General features: G+C 32.5%; 1 protein-coding gene across 1 annotated transcript in view; it reads left to right on the top strand.

Moving 5' to 3' along the window:
• Nucleotides 1–3,223: 3,223 nt before the first annotated feature.
• Nucleotides 3,224–22,359, top strand: part of LOC130892268 (frizzled-4-like) — a 36,247-nt gene continuing 17,111 nt past the window's right edge. The window contains exons 1-2 of the mRNA XM_057797549.1: nt 3,224–3,901; nt 5,352–5,620. Coding sequence (XP_057653532.1) covers nt 3,344–3,901; nt 5,352–5,620 — 827 coding nt within the window. The 5' untranslated portion in view covers nt 3,224–3,343. The remainder of the gene's footprint in view (nt 3,902–5,351; nt 5,621–22,359) is intronic.

Genomic DNA, 22,359 nt, shown 5'->3' on the forward strand with positions numbered 1-22,359 from the left:
TGCTACGTCCTGGATTAAACCAAGTTATCATCGATTTGCAGCCTAACCTTATTCCAATAATATCGATAGTTTTCTATTTAAATCAATTGACAAATTTCCATACTGAATGTTGAAAAAGTAGGTAACAAAAAAAATGACATGTATTAGATCAGTGATCTTATTATATTGTGTGATTGACGTTTAAAAAAGAAGAAGATAAATAACCTTTTTAGAGTATATAAATATGGACATGTTCCAATTAAAAAACTGTGAATAATATAACAAAGATAAGATATCAATAAACCAAATATAAAAACTTATTACTTGTAAGTTCTAGATTGGAGATATATGCAAAATAGACCCTTTTTTCATAATTCTTGATTGTCGCCCCTCCCAAAACATATCTTTGAATCCTCCTATGGCTCTGTTATCGAAAAAAAGATTAATTCACGTTTTATTTAGGTTTTGATACACATAATTCGCTATATTTTTTCTCCAAACCTCGTATATCTTGCGAAATAATTTTGTTATCATTAGAAATGAGCCAAATAAATCGTCTCATATACCCACGTACTTTGTTCTATTTTGACACTATTGGTTTTAACATCAAAGGAAGAAGTTTGTGAATAAAAATGGTTGAATCTACAATGTGTGAAAAGAAATGTGGATGCTTATTGGTGAAAAAACTAATAGCTCGAGTTTGTTGTGATTAAAATTTAATGTAAATGTTTAGAATAAAACTGTAAACGGAGTCATAATATACTGAACATCTGTTGGTGGTGGAAGCGAAGAAAGTAAACCAAGAAAACTGATTTTCTTTTGATGATAAGAGTTTATTTTTTTTAGTATAATAATATCAGTAAACAGTAACTATATAAAAGTTTGTATTAAGAAACAACTATATGGATTTAAAATCCTTCAAAGGTTTGTTTAAATTTTATTCAATATGATGTTTGATACAAAAATAAAATGAATTGAATTTCGTCAAAAACAAATTGAAAAGGTAGAATGAAATCTGAATTCGCGTCCCTCAAACTAATGCCTTAGACCAGCAATACCCCAACATAAAATCAATGACTGGAAGCATTTTTAGAAAGCTTCTTTCGAAATTGCGAAAGATAGCCGTTGACCTATTTTTAGGTCTCTTTTTGCCGACTTTTCAGCACCTTGTTTCAACGCAAAAGTTCTTTCATTTTCCACACATTTTCGTATATTTTTGGATGGAAAAATTTTTGTTTATCGAAGCACCTACCTTCATTAAAAAAGTCATATAACTAACAGCAATTCAGTCTTAATTTCTAGTTAGCTGGTATCTTTGGACCATCTTCGTTTAGTATTCTGTGTACATTTTAGTAATTTAGTCCTTTTAGAAATTTTTTGCATTATTAGACACTATTCTGGTCATCATCCATTCAGTTGTCTGATTCCCTTCATTATTGTAAGATATTTAGATCCTGTAAGAGCTTTATCTATGAATAAAGCCTCTTCTGATCTTATAGGAACTTAACCATTAATAATATATCTTCTGACCAAGTTCAATTCAATCTTTCGAAATTTCTTCTGATACTTTTTGGCTACTTAGTCTTTTGTTATTTGGCTCTTTAATTTTCTATAGGAACTTCTTATGGTCATCTTTGATTCGATTTTTTGTGATTTTCTTTCTCCAGCATTACACCCTCTTCTTCTATTAATTAAAACCTTTTATGCGCACATTTAATTCGAATTTATGCGATTTCAACCTCTATATTTCGATTACTTAGCTTCTGCAGTTCACCTTTCTACTTTTTGGTCTCTATAAAAACATTTTACATCAATGAAGCATCTTTCCACTATCTCCATTAGGTCTTTTGTGTTTTTTCATCGCATTTTTTGATAACTAACTCCTTTTAGAAGCTTTCTCCAATGATGAAGCCTCTCTGGTCGTCTTAGTTCCAGTTTTTAATGATTTTTTTGCGCTATTTTTAGTCCTAGCGATTTATTACGTTGATAAAACTTCTCTTGGTCAAATTTAATTCAGTCTATCGAGATTTTTCTCGCTACTTTTTTGTTACTTGGTCTTCTATAATTCACATTCCTACTTTTTGTTCTTTCTTCATTAGTAAACCTTCCAGAAAGTTTTTCCATCAACAAAGTCGTCTTCGTTTCAGTTTCTTGTGATATCCTTCGTTATTTTTGGTTATTTGGATCCTACAAGATCACTCTTCATCAAATTTAAGTCAGACTTCCGATTTTTCCTATTTTTTTGTTCCTTAATTTTCTTTAGTTCACCTTTTTGGTTCCTGTAGGACGTTTCTCCATTAATATTTCTCTTTTGACCGTCTGAGTTTGGTCTTTTGTGATTTTCTCAGAGATTTTGGTCCTAGCAACGTCTTTTATAACCAAATTTGATTATGCTTTTTGAGATTCTTCGTTCAGTCTAATTGAAAATATCATTAACCTCATTTTCTTATCACATCTCGTATATATTAGTAAATTTTCATAACGTATAGGTACATTTTTTTGAGAGTGCCTGCAGCTTTATCTTCCAATGGAAGCCTGTATAAACTTTAAAATAGTCAAGTCGAATCCAAAGTTATGAAATAAAAGCGATCTATAAATTTGTAGTGAGTGGCTTGTTTCTTTTAAGTTGACCAAAATGCTGTTCTCTTTGAAATAGAAACAACTGTTTTTTAACAATAGAAAAGAAAAAATTTATCAAAAATTTCGAATTACCTTATATAAATGTGAATTGTAAAAAAAATCTGTTATATTGAGGTTGAATAAATATATCAAAATTAAAATTTGAAACTTTTCATTGTGAACATCGTCAGTTGTTAAAAGTTTCACAAAACTCAATCAAATTAAAATTGGGCCTTGAAATCACTATTGATATTATCAATGAAATGATTAATACTATAAATAATTGAACCTTTGATAGAAAATCAAACTATCATCTCCTCGTGAGAATACTTTTGAAATAAAAAATAAAGTGAACGATTTAGTAGCATAATAGTTTTATAATGATCTTTGTTTTTCTATTAAATTAATTGTATTGTGTCAAGGTAAGAAATTTCTTAGCATAATTAATCATATTGACACATCCTCCCATTCCCCTCAAGCACGCTCATTCCGCTAACTAACCTGCCTAAAATAGCTTGTTTGGTTTTTTCAACAAGCAGGTCCATCTTATGGAGCCTGTAAGCTTAATTTGAATAATCGTTTCTACTCGGTTATTTTCGTGAAGGTTTCGGTTGAACAACATTCCAAAACCGCGTTCGTCTACCTACCTACTCGACAAGAATTTCAGTGCGAGCAAAGTTATTCTGTCGGAGGTCGGTTTAAGAGAAGGGTGTTGCGTGTGTGCTGTAAACATAACCTATAAACAATGTTTTTGTTATTGTTGTTTGGTTTCTTCTGGGGAGTTTCTATTTCTGAACCTCTAATGAGAAATTGTGAACCTATTCGCGTAGAAATGTGTATGATGTGGTATAATTCGACAAGTATGCCCAATTTAGGAGGTAATGACATTCAACAAGAAGCTGATTTACAATTACAATCGTTTTCACCGTTGATTCAATACGGTTGCAGTCAAAATTTAAAACTTTTTTTGTGTGCCGTTTATGTACCAATGTGTACTGAAAAAGTTTCTAATCCCATCGGCCCTTGTCGAGGACTTTGCGAGGGAGTGAGATCACGATGTTACCCCGTCCTTCAGGGTTTTGGATTTCCTTGGCCAGACGCCCTCAACTGTTCCAGATTTCCTGAAGTTAATAATCACGAACACATGTGCATAGACGGGCCTAAAGATGAAATTGATATCAGGGCTCCTGTTGATCCAGTTGTACAAAAATTTGACTGTGAGCTGAGAAAAAACGGAGAGGGTTGTCTGACGGGATGTAATTCTATAATTATGTTCGATGAATCTGAGCAAAAGTTTGCAGAGGTAAGATTTATTGTATTTTTTGAAAAATTATTTTAATGAGATATTTATAATTGTGACAGTTTAAATGACTCAATTTCTTAAAGTTAAATAAATGAGTATTAATTAAAAAATGTCACATTATTGTTCAATACATAAAATTGAACAGGGTCGTATTAAGATTCAATCATACATCAATGAGGAAATATCATCGTCTAAAAAATTAATTATGAAAAAAGTAAGCAAATTACATAGAAATGCAAAAAATAAAAAAAAATGAGATGGCTGCGAGAAGATCCAAAAAAGAATTGGAATATAAATGTAGACGAGAAAATAAATTACAATATTTCATTTACAAGCTAAAGGCAGATATTGTGAAATAAAATTAGATAATTTAAAGCCATTCTGACATTCATAAAATTGAGGTTATGTAGAAATAACTAGACTTGTATTCGTAAACGAGAATACTAAGAAAAGAATTTTAATGAAAGTATGTGTACGAGCGTGGAGGCCAGACATGTGTTTTCGATAATTCGCGATCGTATTTTACTTTAAATCCGAATGCACAAAGAAAAACAAATCTTACAAAGGAAACAGTGTGTTTATAAACATGGGGAATATTGCCATGAGTTGACATTAAATAAACAATCTATTCAAGCTGTCAAAATATTGTCAGTTTAAATGTGTGTTTTTATATCTAGCACAGTTTTTATTTGGTAAAATTATATACAGCGTCCTCACGAAAACATACACCATATGGAAAATTTCTTTATTATGGGTTTTTCTAAAAAAAGCTATTCTTGGTAAAATTTTGTGCATTCCCCGAAAACAAACATGCGCCAGCCGTTACTAGAAATGATACGGGGTGTGTTCAAAATATATATTGAAAAAATCAATTTTTTTATTAAATTTATAGAATATCTTCTCGTTAAAGATAAATGAATTGGGTAGAATTGTTTTCTGCACCTATTTTTCTCATATAGTAACATCTTATGAGATTAGTACTATCCATATGGCGTAATAAAATTTGTAATAATCCCATAATGTATCTCTTTTGTCCAATGAAGAGATCGATTATGATAATTAATGTTGCTGGAGAATATAATTTATACTTTTTACATAAAACTTTTTTTTCGAGCAACGAGTTGCGCTAGCACTGAGTCTAGTAGGACAGTAACTTGGCATTTCCCCCTTTTTTTCTATAAAGTTCTTCTCTACTAAGTCTTATGGATGGCTAGTTTAATAAAAACTTGTTTATATTGAAGTAATATACCAAAAAATGACTCATAGCAGCTCTAGCACTTTATGAACTTGACCGGTATCGCTAGTTTGTTATAAAACTGTTTCATAGTAAAATAATGTATCAAAAAATGCTTAATAAACTCAAGTACTATCATCTTAAAATATATTCAATCATTTCTTGTTCACTACATTCACGATGATAAACAAAACGTAATGAATTTAATTGTTGCAGGTTTGGGTGACTGTGTGGGGTTTTATTTGCCTTGTAATAAGTTTGGCATCGGCAATGACGTTAACTATTGGAGGCGGTCGTGTAAAAGCACGACCGCTGCTCAGTTTGGCTCTTTGCTATGTATTGATGAGCGCTGGCTGGGCTATAAGAATGTTTGCTGGAAGAATGTCAACATCTTGTCCGAAATCGCCTGAAGACGGACTTTCTAATATCAATTGCGCCGTCATCTTTCTACTTTTGTACTACTTTGGAATGGCAGCGAATGCTTGGTAAGCATTTTATGTTAATGTGTGTTTTTAACTGAATTTTGATTGGATTGGATATCAATCTCTGATATACAGTGTATTGTACATAATACTTTTATTATTAGATTCTATGTGTGACTTTTATTGAAATTAGTTATATTCAGAATCAAACTTTACAGTACCATATAAAGTGTTTTTTATCATTGTTGAAGTCTACGGCTATATTTGCGTTCTGGACGCGGCACCACGTTGGAATCAACGTCGCCGAGTTGTAAATTCTTTGCACATGGCCACGTTTGAGCGTTTTCCTACTTCAGATCAGATAAAACCGTGGAAGACAATGTACTCTTAGTAATTATTGTCTGGATGTTTTTTCGGAAAAAGCCGATATTTATCCAGTTAACGAGAAAGGCTTTTTTCCATACTTTAACATGTTAGAGAAGGTTTACAGAGACAAATAAAGTTTTCTCGTAAAGTTGCCCGTCAAAAGACTGAATGAAACGTGGTCAATACAATAATTAAATGTCGACGTATATATAAGAAACTGAGGAGGGTGATGTCTCGACGTTCGAAAAACTCATAAATGGGATGAAACTAAAAAATATATTGGATATTGAGGCGTATTCTGATAGAGATCTACTCTAAAAAAAAACAAAGCTCGTCCAATGAAGATATACTCATTCTAAAGTACAGAAAAAACCTTTCTTTGTGGTTTCAAACAATACCAAATAATGTGTTAAACTGTCCACATGTATTACATTACTCAATAAGTCGTGTGACTGACACACAGATGGCGCTGCCATTATCCCATCCATATGACTGACGGTGACAGCCTTTTGAGTGAAGCTGCTTTTGTTATTTTGGAAAGAATGGATTCAAAACAATTTCGTGTGTTAATTTATAATTGCTTCTTGATGAAAAAGTGTTATCCGGACTCTGCTGCATTGAAAAGAACCATTTGTTATTGGTTTGATGAATTTAAACGTGGTCAATCAGACACCGATAATGGTGAACGTTCTGGTCGTCCAATTGAGGTGGTTACTCTAGAAAACATCAAAAAAGTCCACAAATCGATTATACCTAATTGCAAATTGAAATTTCGTAAAATAGTTGAGGCCGTAGATATCAGAAGACAGTGTGTTTACGATTATGCATGGACATTTGACCACGAAAAAGCTTTTTCAAAGTGGGTGCCGCGTTTACTTACAGTCGATCAAAAACAACAACGTGTTGATGATCCAGAGCAGTGTTTGGCAATGTTTACACATAATAAATTAGATTTTTTGCGTCGATATGTGACAATGGATGAAACATGGATCCATCACTTCACTCCGGAATCAAAAGGATCATCATCTGAGTGGACTGCAGCCGGTGAATCAAGTCTGAAGTGTCCAAAGACACAACAGTCAGCTGAGAAGGTTATGGCTTCAGTATTTTGGGATGCGTATGAAATATTGTTTATCGACTATTAACAAAAGGGAGATACAACCACTACTGAATTCTACAGAGAGTGGTTGGATCGTTTGAATGCAAAAAGACGGCCTAATATGTCCACCGTATAGTCTAGATCTGGCCCCCAGTGATTACTGGTTATTCGCTGATCTCAAAAAATCCTCACCTGTAAGAAAATCAACTAAAACGAAGATGCAAGTGATGAAACTGAAACTTATTTTAATGCAAAAGACAAATACTTTTACTAGCACGGCATTGAGAAGTTGTAGAAGCGTTGGAATTATTGTATTGCTCTTAAAGGAGATTAAATTGAAATAAAATCAATTTTTGGCAAAAAATATGTTTTTCTTATTGCGTTAACTGAATGAATATTATTTGAAAAATCCGTATCGCTGTGACCAGGATTCAAGAATTAATACCATAAAGTGTGGGCGTCCAAAATATTATCCCATCGTTTCCGACCTCACTGTATACAATAAACGCTCGTCTTGTATGTTATTACTATGGTCATTTACTATAAAACTATTTTGCACAGGATGCAACAACTTTTTAGTAAAATTAAACTTAACTCAATAGCGGAATCTCCAGCTAATTATTAGAAAGTAATAGCTCCCATACGGCCAACTTTTTTCTTTACATTTCTGTATTTATCTGTTCACAATATATTTTTCAACTTTCTCATCATCAGCATCTATTATTGAAATTATTCTTAAAGACCAATTGTGTAAAGATTTACGCTATAAATTTCAAAAACAATCTAAAACCAAAATGGATCCTTATAGACCATAAGACGTATAAGCACATAGCAGGTGTTTCAAGTAAAGGTGTTAAATATATATCCATCTTATTATTAACCCTAAATTATGCATTACAAATAATAGGAAATTTGACTTGTTAATTATGAATTTTATACCGAACTTTTTCTTACAATAAATGCAGATGTTTGATATAATGAAATGTCAAGAATCAATCATGTAGTATATAGTAATGAATAATTACTTTAGTTTTCATTCCTCCAACCAGGGGCGGCTAACGCATAAGCCCTCTCAACATGATTAAGTGTTAGATCTGTTTTTTGAAAATTAAAACTAGTGAAAGCTCGGTGAATACAAAAAAAATTGACAAAGGAACAAACCTTCTACAAAGTGAGTTTGTTTCAAAACACATACAATTTTTGACCACCAAATTCGACTGCCTACAGTTTTCTCTTCTCCGTTAATTTCCCTTTTTATGAAGCTACATCACATTTGCTTCCTGATTCGTCTACCCTATAAACTGATTACACCATTATTATAACAAAGAACTGAAAAGAAAGCTAAAGAATCACGATGGAGTGAGTCTTACTGATCAAACACTCCAAGAGATCCAAAAAATTCATAACCATATTATTTAAGAAGTGTGAGGAATTTCTCCAGACATTAAATTAGGTCTTTTGACATGATATTGCTCTGTCAAAAATTACCTTAACCGTTAGGCATGGTAGAAGACGACTACTGCAGATTATGCTGTGCTAACAAGCTTTAGAGACAGCAGATAGCTAATGTCAAGCTCATTTCAGACAAAGACAAAGAACCTTATGAAGTGAGATCTTCCTTTGATCCTTTGAAATAAGTCTACGGATTTTTGAGATACAGAGTCAGGCACAAAATTTCTATTAGATCTAGATCAATTTTTGGAGAGCTTGGGATCTACTAAACGAAAAAAGCTACGCTTTCACTCTAATGGTAGCAAATTTTGTGTATATGTGGAGTTATAAATCCAAATCTGGAAAAAAGTAAGCGGTTTTCAACAAATTTTAGAGTCAATCAAGTTCATCATTAAGTTTTTGAGAAACTGTTCGATTTTTTCAAAAACAGATCCATTACATCACCAACTTTTTGGAAAATTGATAGATTTTCTCAAAAAAGATCACAAAATTTTGGAATTTCCCATAAAAAACCTATATATTATCAAAGTTGAAAAACTGATTGAATTTTCCAAAAAAGACTCCGAAAAAAATGTAATATTCGTGAAATTTCTGGAATATCCTAAAAACCCCAGTTATCACAATCTTGGGACCTACTAGACTTAAAAAACTACGTCTGTGCTCTAATCGTAGAAAATCTTGTCTACATTGAAAGAGTATTTAGTAACGTTTTAGTCCGACTCTGGAGAAAGTAAGAAATTTTCAACCACCACACATACCAAAAAATGTTGGGGATACTCATATTAAGCACGTAGCCAAAATTTTGATGTTCCAAAAAAAATACAGTAACTATTCTATGCCTTATTTATAATTGCATTTATAATTTATAACCTGCCATAGACATGTCATGATACGAGTGTTATTAAGATATATATTTGATAAAATAGCAATAAAAAGTGTGTAAACCATTAAATAACTCTACTTCTATTTGTATTGGTAGACGGATTAAGAAGACAGCTGTTTTATACCGCCAATTTTCTACCAATATAAAGTATCAATATAAAATTGCCTTTTACGTACCTTGGAAATGATCAATTTGAACTTAACAGGTGAAACTCAATTTTTAATTTGAAAATAGTGATACTATACACCCAAGTGCATCATAGGCTTCGATCTAATTTGAAAGATTAATTTCGACAATCTTCGAATGCACTGTCGTTATGGCTCGTAAAACGGTTACTATTTCGAATTTTCCAATAAAATAAAGGTAAATTTTTGAGAAAATATTAAAATTTTCCAAAAAATATCCAGTTAATCACCAAATTTTTGGAATCTTTCAAAAACATTCAATATGTCACCCAAATCTCAAAAAATTATTAGAATTTTCCAGTCAAGACTCCAGTACACCTTGAAATATTTAATGAACCATTCCATTTTTCCTAAATATCTAGTACAGATTCTGTAAATCAGCAAATTTTTGTAAATTTTTGAAATTTTTCTAAAACTTTTAATATGTCACTAAAATCTTAAGAAATTGCTAGAATTTTTCCAAAAAAAGATAGTGCAAATCACCAAATTTTTAGAAATTTTTGAAATCTTTCAAAAAGATTCGATATGTCATCTAAATCTATTAGAATTTTCCACTCAAATGTATGTAAATGACGAAATTTTTGAGAAATTGTTGAAATTTTCTAAAAACAATAAGGTATATTATCAAGTTTTAAAAAACTGGATGTTACAAATATATTTTAAAAAAGATTCTGTAAAACAACAAATTTGTGTAAATTTTTTGAAATTTTTCGAAAACATTCAGTATATCACCAAAATCTCAAGAAATTGTAAGAAATTTCCAGTCAAGACACCAAAAATCACCAAAATTTTGAGATTTTTTGTATTTTTTATAAAAGATAAAGTACATCATCAAGTTTTATAAAAACTGTTAGAACTTTACAAAAAAGATCGAGTACATGACCAAACGTATTTGAAATTGGTTTCATTATCTAAAAAGGTCTAATGCTTCACCAAATTCATGAGAAATTTTTAAAATATACTATAAAAAATCCTGTAGATAATAATTTTTTTGTGAAATTCCTAAAAAAACCAGTGCATCACCAAAATTTTTGAAAATTGTATGAATTTTCTAAAATTTTAATAAACCATTTGATTTTTCCAAAAATATCTCGTACATCACCAAATTTTTGACACATTGTTGAAATTTTCCAAAAAAAGATCGTGCAAATCATCGTGTGTCATCTAAATTTTGGGAAATTATTAGAATTTTCCACTCAAATGTATGTAAATCATGAAATTTTTGAGAAATTTTAAGAAATTGTTACAATTGTCTGAAAAAGATTCTGTAAATCAACAAATTTTTGTAAATTTTTGAAATTTTTCTAAAACATTTGATATGTCACCAAAACCTTAAGAAATTGCTAGAATTTTCCAGTCAAGACACCAATTTTTGAGACATTTTTGGAATTTTCCAAACAAATCCAAATTCATAAGTATTTTTCAAGAAAATTCAGTACATAACCAATTTTTCGAGAAATTATCAGGATTTGCAAAAAATCCAGTTCTCGATGGAAGCTTGATGAAGAACTTGAACTCACGTTGCTCAAAGAGCCCTGAAGAATAATCCTACAATTTTCTTTTTTTGTAATGACTTTGTCTCTTTTGATTCACACAGTTGGTTCGCTAAAAGTCTTCATGTCTACCTTACTCACCAGATATGGAGAAGCTTTCCACAAAATACCCAACTCCCATACTATACGAAGGGATATTAATGTTTAATACGACCCGCAAAAACCATAATACATGTAGTTATTGCTGCACAATTAACAACAAGAACAAACATGTCCATTTATAGCGTCGATCAAATTTCTCTTCGTCTACCACCTACGACGGAAATATTATTCAGTTAGACATCGTTTTCAAAGACCTAATAAACTTTATTATAAACATAGATTTAAATATCTTCGTCTTTAATCAACCAACGAACTGATTAACAATTTCCCGTTGTTTTTATATCGCCTCTGGCAGTAAGAACTTCGTTTTGAAGAAGTAATAAAACTTTTAAAACGAGATATTTTATTGCAGAACCTAAACACTTTTATCTTGTTATTCACAAGTCGCAAGCTGATAATTATTTTTTGTTTTGTCGTTGCAGACTGCACATTTTACAAGCTTTTATATAGACCAAATAACTGCGAAAATTAAGTATCGTTATTCCCATAAATCAAGGTGACGAAATATATACAAGCTGTAACCAAATGATTAATTTTAAACTGAAAACTGACCAGATATTAACACGCCTTGTTTTAACCAATGTGTAGCCACACTCTCTCAAGATCAAACATTTAACCCTCGAAGTAGTTTTCTGTCGATGTAACCTCCATTATATCTTATTCGTCCACTTCTAGTCACTTGTTTTTTATCCACCATTGGCATATTCAAGATCAAAAATGTATACTTAAAAAACATTTTTAGTCACTTGTTTTATCTAATTCATATCCAAAATGCCTCAAGATCAAACATTCAATCTCTAGCTAACAGACCTGGCAGACTTCATACTGCCTCAATCGATAATTAAAGAACCTAAACTTTTGTGTAAAATAAACTTAAAACAAACAAAAGGAATCTTTTTTTTATTAAAAAAATGCTCGGTATCAAGTTGTATTTATCGATTAATGACACATGATATTGCTTACTTACAAAACACAATTTTTCTGAAATACTGGCTATTTAAAGCTTTCTAATAAACTTTATTTTTTGTTTTGTTTTGTGGTACGTGAATAAACAAAGATGACGGTTTTCCGACTAGCGAATACGCGACGTATAATTGTCCATGCGCGAAATAGGGAAACTCCAAGTTGATTCCGAAAAATTCCGAGGATTGGCCTTGCGATTTATTTATGGTTATCGCAAAGTCCAGACGTACCGGAAATTGTAAACGTTTAACGAATCATCGGTATACGCGTGATCAAGGCATCCTCTCCTTTTGTATTCTCTCAATTTTGACAGCAATACTATTTTCTTTATCTTTCTCTCTCTGCTCATCAGTGCGGTTAGCACGTGAAGTAGCAATTCGCACTTTTGATTGACTGCGACGACCAAAGTCTTCCGCACGTAGCGGTAATCGTCACTCGCAAAGATAGAAAGATGCACTCTTTGTCTGAGGTATGGATCAACATATAAGATGGATCGACGATGTAGGAAAGTTCTCAGATCTGTAAAGAAAAGAATTTTCAAGGTTACAATGCCCAAGCCCCTGCAAGATTAGAAAATAGAACTAGTTTTTGTCTAGTTGCGAATCCCAAATTCTCTAGCGTTTTTAAGACGCGATAACGTCCTTGATTCCGCTGGCGCATGGAGGAGGACGAAACTGCATACCACGTTATCTGTGAGTGACCTGCACTCACACGGGCGCGGTTTAAACACCTGGATAAACCCCACAACATTCCTAACGACATCAAAGATTTCAAGCCAAAGCGCCTGATCGGCTTCTCAAAGGACATCGGACTTTGGTAACGTCAAGTTGGGCACGACAGACCTATCTGAAGGCATATGTGCCCAACAGCCCACACCTACGAACTATGATGAAGTTCCCTGGTTAACTGTTAAATTAAAATCCAATTCCTTTTTCAAACGCTTCACTTTGGTCGCAATCTTCACTAATATCAGAAAATGATGAGAAATAGTTTTTGTCTCTCTAAATCAAACATACCCTCTTAAAGAGTACAAATAAGAGAATCCTCAGATTTGTTAAAACAAGAAAATCCAAAGATATGTCTGTTTAATCAAGGATAGATTCCTCAAAGAAAGTCTCCAGGTACTATTTTAATTCATAAACTGTTTCATTATAGAAGCGATTTTCTCTGGTTGTAGGAGAGGCTCCAGTTCTCTATAGAATCAAAAATTGTTTTCTTGCGGAAGAGTTTGGGTCTAATCTCCAAACACTATTCCTTTCTAAAATCGATATAAAAAAGTCCATCTTCTACGGTGCATCAAAAACTATTTGCTGTTGTCCATCTCGAAATTCTCATCGTTTCTCAAGTCGACATAAAAGATGTTAAAACCAAGAAGTCCTAGAATTATTTCCATAGAAATACTCTAAACTCTTTACAAAGATGACAAAACATCAAAGTAAAATTTCTTAATGAAGAAGCTGCATTTCAAAAATTTTGTTTGTAACGACATAAAGCAAGTTTCCATTTAGAAACTTTGGTTTCATGAACTCATTTCAAAATGTAGAATAACTCAAGTTATAAATGTGATATTTAATCTAAAAAATCCGTGAAGGTAAGCCACTGACTGATTCAATATCCATTTAAATATCGCCGTTGCAGCACCGAAAGAAAAAACGAAGAACTAAAAGAGAGTCGAGAAAATACCTGGCCTTCCACTGTGACAGGTCCGCTTCTCTCGTTTAATTTATAACTGGAAGACTAGAGACCCTTGTTACCTAAAAAAGAAATATTAATAATTCTCTTTAATTTATACCTTGATGGCTGCATGTTTATTTACACAACGCTGGTTAATTGCCTGTTATACGAAATTAAATATTTAATGGACACTTTAATTTTATATTGGATGGTCGAAGAACGATCGACTAGAAGGTTTACTTAGGTTATGTAGTTCTTCTCGAGTATTTGCTTTAGAAGTGTTGGTTTCTCGCTCAACTTGAATCCGGTTTGTTTGTGAACATCTTCAAGAGAATAATTTAGATAAATAGATACATATTCGTATCTCATAGGATTGCGTATTTGTGCTCGTTGGTGGTATAATTTGTTTTAATTTAATAAAATTCTAAAAAGAAATACAATCTTTTGTTGTTTCCAAGATTTTTTGTATAGTTCGAAAGTCACCGATCCTGAAGACTCGCATATGAAATTAAATTATATAAATTTCAATGATAAAAAAATGAAAAAGAAAAGTGAATATTTTTAAAAGCAAATGTCATTCTGTTAAATGGAGGTGTTCTTCTATACACATTGTTTGACTTAATCCTCCCTCCCTGTGCATATGAAAAGGTAGATTTAGGAAGTGTTGTATGTAAAGAGATAAGGCAGGTAAAAATGAAAACGCAAGAATATACCCGTTTTTGTCAAATTTGACAACAAAGGACCAAATTCGTCTGCGTCTGATGCCAATTGTGAGATACGGAATTGACAGTATTTTTTCCAAAGCTAATTTTATGGTTGGTAGAATTGGAATTAGCTGTATTGGAGCAACATTTTCCACTGATAAATCAGCGGCGTCGCGTGGCTCAATACATCGAAGGTACACAACGTCAAATACAAAAGATTTTGTCAAAAACTGATATTACTGGAAACAACCGAAATTGTTTGCATTAAACTTGTTTTTTTTATGTTTCATGTTAATAATACTTAATTAACTGGGAAAAATACAGGGTATGACTTGGAGCTTTAAGGGCTGTTATAAATTTCTTTTTCTTCAAGCTTCTAGTTCTAGAAGTCTCAATTGAAGACAGGCTAAACTGGAAACAATTGTTAGAACCAAATTGAAAAGAAATATATTTATAGTCTATTTTAATCAATAAGAAATTAATTAAATGGTGAGGCATTTGTAATCCATAGGCGTATCACTTAATTTAGTAAAATGTTTTCAAGCTATACTTGAAGTAGTTTCGTATGAAATAACTTGGCCCCCCTTTACTATATGGAATAAACTAAAATCGTATTTTAGATGAAATTTGTCGGGAAGAGATTCTTGGAATAAAAAAAAACAAAGTTTTAACTTTTATTGGGACATAGATACTTATAAATATTATGATACGTCTATGTAACATATAAGACACACGGTTTTTGAAGAGTCCAAACTTTTTTTATTGTTCTGTACAGATTAGGTTCATTATAGACATACAAACATGTATTAGCTCAGATACATTTATGAAAATTTTAGGAAATATTTAGATTATTAGGATATTCATTTCAAGTGGAAGTGATTTTTTTTTAAGAAATAGCCCAAAATTCCAGTTATGATTCCGAAAAATTGAAAGGAGTCGCAAAGACGATTATATTTAGTCCGCAGGGATTTTTATACATAAACAGAAATGTGTATCGAAGGTACATAACCTCAATATAAATATTATAAGAAATCACAGGTTTAAACTATTTTTATTTTGTTGGTTTATGTGACTGTTGACTAAAGATTTAATAACGGCCATAAAACGAAAAAATATTGCCACTTGTTAACAATCCTGGATGATTTATGCGTAGCAATATAATTTTTAAATCTGTGGCTCAAAATGGTCAAATAACCTGCTACGTGGACCCTCGTCTAGGTAGAAATTTAAAACCGACTTTTAGAACAACCATATTTTATCTGATCCTACAGAAAATACATCTGCATTCATTTATATAAACTGTCAGAGATGGATAGTTTTACGGAAGATTTTTGAAGGTAAAATATTTATTGTGTTCCAGTCACAAAACCAGACAATACAAATATATATTCATAGACATTAATTTTGAAAGTAAATAAACTAACCAACTGTTCAAAGAACAGTAGTCCTTATCAAACAAGCCTTTATTAATAAAAAAAAAAATAGAACTTGCAACTTCCAACTTTTCATTTGGAAAGTGTTAGTTCAGTCAATCTTGACATTCGGTGATAATAAATTTACAAGATGAAAATTTTTCAAAATAAAATTATTAAATTGCCCACCATTCCCATGTATGGAAAAAATTTCACTCGAGGTCAAAGGTTTTTCGCGATTTTCTGCAATACGTTTTTCCTACGGTTTTCCTGCGAGCCACCATTTAATTCAAAAGTTTGTAAAAGTTGCGATTGTCATATGACACGTTTCCACATCACCAGTGAGATTTTTCCAGTAGACCTGTTCCATAAGTTTTGATTCTGCTTAATTTGTATCCATTTCCAAGTAGCGGAAAATAACAAAGTTTCGAAAAATCTCAATAAAAAAGTAAAGAAGTTTATTCGTTCGATTCATAACCTTCAAATTCTTCTTGTTATTCTTGATCTTCTTCTAGGTTCTTTTTCTTTTTGTTTTTCATCAACATTACACCGATTCCACGTCAGAAGAGATCTTAAGCAAGGGGATGCTCTTTCTTGGATTCTTCTTGTTATTCTTCTTGATCTTCTTCTAATTCTTTGCCTTATTGTTGTTTTTCATCAACATCATGTCGATTCTACGTCAGAACAGGTCTTAAGCAAGGGGATGCTCTGTCTTGTATTATTCTTGTTATTCTTCTTGATCTTCTTCTGGTTCTTTTTCTTATTGTTTTTCATCAACATTACGCCGATTCCACGTCACAAGAGATCTTAAGCAAAGGGATGTTCTTTCTTGTATTCTTTTTGATCTTTCTCTGGTTCTTTTTCTTATTGTTGTTTTTCATTAACATCACGCCGATTCCACGTCAGAAGAGATCTTAAGCGAGAGGATGCTCTGTCTTGTATTATTCTTGTTATTCTTCTTGATCTTCTTCTAGTTCTTTGCCTTGTTGTTGTTTTTCATCAACATCACGACGATTGTACGTCAGAAGAGTTCTGAGAGAAGGGTGTACGCAGACGATGTTAACCTGCTAAGCAGAAGGGAAATAGATGTTAGAGAGGACTTCCGGAGATTCAATGAAGAATCCAATCGAGCAGGGCTAAAACGAACTGAGAACACGCAGACACGACAGCGTTTACGGTAGATAACTATACCTTCGATCGTGTTGACAACTTCAAATATCTTGGGTCTCTCATAACTGATAACAACGAGATTGCACTGGAGATACAGGAGAGAGTGAAAACGTTCTCATGCTTCTGAAACCCGGGCAATGACTGCTAGAGACGAACTGAGACTCAACTCGTGGTAGAGGAAAGGCAATTTCGTAATAAAACTTTAAATAATAAGGTCTAAAATCGAACAATTAAGTTCACAAGCTACGCAGAAACTTACAGTAAAAGCATTTCTTCACCCCATAGCGGATATTCTCAAAAGGTCATCAGCTGATGTTGACAATTTGTTAGATTCCTCAATTGCGACGTTTTTAACTTATTGAGAAACGTCAAATTAGCCTATTTTACTATGGATTATATAATCGAAATTATACGAGGTAATTTAATTAAATAACCTACTACATGTCCTTTCAAGCACATATTCACTGTATTAAATAGTTAGTCAACGACATGAATTTCCTCGGACATAATAACTCCATGGTAACTATTGTACATAAATTACATGAAATGTCACTATAAATGACAGTAAAAGGTTTAATGTTAAGTTTAAAATACGTTTCTGTGATGTACATAGACAGTTTCAATTGTACATTAACAAGAAAATTTATAGTCGGCAGGACAATGGTACCACATTCTAGTCGGCGGATTGTTCGATACGAGACGGTGTTAAAATCATTGGCGTTTCATTATTATCGAACAAATTGAGATTTAAAACTTGTTCAACAAATAAATTTTGTAACTGAATCGTTTAAATCTATTTGTAAGAAACGTAAATTAAATCAACACACATCGGGACCGATTTTATCATTACTGCGAGATGAGATGTTATTAACTGCGTAAGAATCCAACAACATAAGGTGAAGAAAACGTTGCCAAATCTATTCAAATACAACGTGGTGCATTTGAAGAACGAAATCGTGGAAAAACGGCCCCATTTGAATAGGAGGCTCCTGCATCAACCGTATTTTCTATATCTGAACCCTGGTGATTTTCCTTCTAACTAGTTCCAATTTTGTTTGATTATGGCTAACAAAAGGCTCATAGTGATTGTACAGAAATTTGGATTATTCTCTCTTATAGTTGACTTATTATTTTGTAATTAATTGGAATAAATGATCGTTTTAATAGGTTGCTTTATTCAATATCATTTTAAAACTATTTATTTACCTTTTTTTCTATCATTGAAAACAGAACTCGTTCTCTTGGTGGTATGTTTATAATAAAACTGCACTCTTAACATCATCTGAAAACTAACAGACAATTCACGTTTATTACAAAAGAAAAATAAACTTTGTTAGTTATACAATGAAAAATTAATTATATAAAGAAGCCCACTATAATTGAACCTTTACTATTTTAGCCTATATTTTTATAATGACACTTGTTTCCTTCGATGTTAATTAAAAAAGATACCATCCTCTCCGTGTTTCAGATTTAGCAAAATATATAGAGATTTTAAGAACCCTACAGCAGAACCCTCCACATTGTTTCACGATGTGGAGAATACCTGATATTTCACGAATGAAAAAGTCATATAATTGCAAATTCGGAATAGTTCCTGCAGTAAATAACAAAAAAAAAAGCCCTAGGAGAATATAGAAATACGAAAGTGCATTGTTGAAAAGGAAAAAAAAATGATAATTAGAAAGATAAACAAAATGTGAAATTGTAAAAAGAAAGAAGAATATTGAAGTTAAAGAAAATAGATTAAATATAGAAAGCAAAGAAATAAGGAATTAAAAGAGATAATGGTGAATACTGAAATACCAGAAGTTGTATGTAGAAGGCAACCGGTCATGAAATAAGATTTTAAAATTTGAATATTTAAGATATTAAACACAAAAACAACAGAAAGAGAAAGCTAGAAGACAATGAAAATAAAGGACCAATAACATTGTCACGCAAGATAATTATGTAATTATTATAATTTCTTTTCGTTCACATAAATTGTAGATTTCCTTACAGATGGATTAATCAAAAAGGATTTCCACCACGACTGTTTAATTTTATAAAACGCAGTTCCGAGATATGAAAGGTTCAAAGAGAAAATGATAAGTATTGGGAGTTCCGGGTAGTTTGAGAACAGACTTATACACTGTTTCTAATTGAACCGACCGCTTAAGCTACCATTATACTAGGATGGTAGCATCCCACTTTGAGTCGAATTTTTGTTGGGATGCTAGCATCCCGGACTGCTATTTTATTTTATTTTTTTGCCAGTCGTCAATATGGCCCCAACGAATGCTGATGATGTTACTAATTAAGAAAAGAAGGCATCGTGCAAAAGGAAGTTTAGTGTGGACCCCTTTTTAGCAGTCCGTCGTGTTAAAAAAGATTTCCATGCATTCAGTTTGTCAATCTTGTTGGTGTAGCTTTCTAACTTTGTATCCCAAATACAAGGATGTTTTTCCACTTCACATATTAAATTTTCTACGTCCAGTTTGTTATCGTTTGTTATATTTTTCAATACGTTTCAACTCTTTCTTTTTCTTTTTTAATTCTAGTTCTTTTTGTTTGGTTTTAGGCCTACTTTTGTTTTCCGTAAGCTCAGGTTCAGGTTTTTCCAGAGACGAGCCTTCCGAAGTAGCATTTCTTATGTCACCCACAACACTTTCACTCACGCCATCAAACACTTAACTTTCCATCGCAAAACACACTAAAGATATATTGTACTAGACACAGTAATCACTCGACTCGAGACGATACGTGCAGTGCAGTCAGCAGTCTTAGGCTCTCACGCGATCAAACTGCACCCGCATATGTCAAATAGAGCGCCTGCTCGGATGCTAGCAGCCTAGTATAATGCGCCGCACTTGAACCAATGACCTACAATCGATTTTGTGCATCCCGGGATGCATAAAGCGATCGGCTGCTCGCTTTTCAGCATCCCAGCCGGGATGCACAAAATCGAGCCTCCGGTGGCATTTCTAGTGCTCCTCCTCAAGATGTCTTCTCGAATATCTCGGAGCGTAGTTCAATAAATAATACGTGGAGTTTCGTCTACATCAGAATTGGACAAACTTTTTAGAGGGAGTACCAGATAAAACGAAAAATTATGCACATTAAACAGCATGCTGAAAATGTCCAGGTCGTCTTCGATAACCTCGATGTCTTTGAATCTTCACGTTTTTCTCATATCTAACTCTTAAGTTTGTCTTCCGTAACTGCATTTTTAGTAAAAAATAAGTTATTTTTGACTAGTTTTCTGGAAAATAGTGCAAACGTACCCGTCAAGTAATGTTAGATGCTACCCACAGATGGAGTCAATGTCTATGTGTACCAGTTTTCGGTGCTTTCCTTTATTCAAAACCCTGTCGCGGGCCGAAATAAACTGGACCGAGGGCCGTATTTGTCCCGCGGCCTGTACTTTGTCCATAATCTTTGCATCTTGAACATTGAATATCTTGCGCGATGTCCATCGTTCGAAAGTACCGGAAATCAAGCCAATGCTCAGCCTTAGCTGATTTCTTTCTATACTACTACCCCTCAGTACATTGAATGGCACTCTGAAAAGCGTATTTGTAGGTCGCATACCAGAACTGATAGAGTTTCACTACGTTTCTAAAAAAGTACTTAAAACTATCAGTCAATATTCGCGTCATTGTTTGTTGCAAGTCACCCACTGTACATAAGATAACTGAATTTTCCGTGAATATAATATAACAGTCATTGAATATCCACTTTCAACGCCTGATTTAGCCATGTGCGATTTCTGGTTATTCTTTGATCTAAAGAAACATTTACGTAGTCGACGTATGAAATATTTTTTTGTCTGCGGACATCCCTATATACATTAGTGCTTTTCTTAGAGAGCACCTACTACTACATTAGTAAATAGAAATGCAAACATGGAAATCTAATGGTGAGAAATATTCTCAAACTTTGTTCAAATACTGGCGATTCTTCCTTGTTTAGTTTGGGTTGACACAACAATGTTTATGGTTAGAAGTTTTTTGTAGTGAACCACTTCTCAACAAGAATATACTAAAAAAAAACATGTCCACAAGTTGTCAGTTTAAATATTTGATAATAAAGGTAGCTGCCGACTTACCTGTTACTATATGTGTTTGATGTCGACATTACATGTTTTTACGTATTGAAATTTAGAGTATTCAAAAAAAAAACGTTATATTTACCAAATATTTTCAATTTTCCGAAATATAAAAAAAACAGTTGATCTTCCAGATCAAAAGTTTCTTGATTTTTTCTGATATTATGGATCTATCCCGTTAAATTGCAAATAAGTGATCTCGTTTAAAGAGAAATAAATCTTTTCCATCAGGACACCGCTTCTTGTCTCACTTAGTTGATTGCTATGGTTGATATTCAAATATTGCATTTAGAATTTGTTCATCACCCGCCGTATTAACAAGATCTGATCCCCAGTGACTTTTTCCTGTTTCCTAACCTTAAAGTTTCTATCTTATATTAATCTAACTGTGAAGAATCATAAATCTACCTATTAACTTTTATTTATTATTGTATTCGTTAATAAGATTTATTTTAAACTGACCGTCCTCAACGTCTTACTTAAGCAGTTCCATATGTCCCTTAGACACTTGAAGTTCCATTAACTTATCAAATTACTTACCCTTATTTTTGTATTGATGTGACGTGACGACCATAAATATTATTAATTATGGCTTTTGTATATAATAGGATTAGTATTTAAATAAATAAATAACAGAATGCGTACCAATAGTTACATATACGAATACCCTTTTCAAAAAACGACCTTCACGCTATTACAACTTCCTAAAAATCAACCTTCAATAACAGAGAGCGGCTGTTAAGGTATGTACCATCGATTGCTTGGTCGTCAACCTGAATATTTCCATCTCTCTCACGCCGAGCTGTCCAAACCAAGAAAACGTCGTGATTCAACATTATAACAAGTGTAAAATATTCGTATTAAATTTTTTGTCTTCGGTTTTAACGAGGCGTTAAGCAGTCAATGTTACGATCTCCACGGGTTCTTCACGGCATCCCATGATTTGTTATTAACCGACCGAGCGATGTTATCTCTTTCAATGGATTAATGGTGAAACCAACGTCGAACAGTCGTTAGACCAGTGAAGCGAGACTTTTTTTCCATAGATGCAAATTAAATATCACAAATATGTATTCTGATTTGTTAATTTTTAGAAATTTCTATAATATATAAAAATTTGATATAACTAGATTACAGTACTGATTATAA

The sequence above is a fragment of the Diorhabda carinulata genome, chromosome 4, assembly GCF_026250575.1.
Source record: "Diorhabda carinulata isolate Delta chromosome 4, icDioCari1.1, whole genome shotgun sequence".
NCBI classification, from domain to species: domain Eukaryota; kingdom Metazoa; phylum Arthropoda; class Insecta; order Coleoptera; family Chrysomelidae; genus Diorhabda; species Diorhabda carinulata.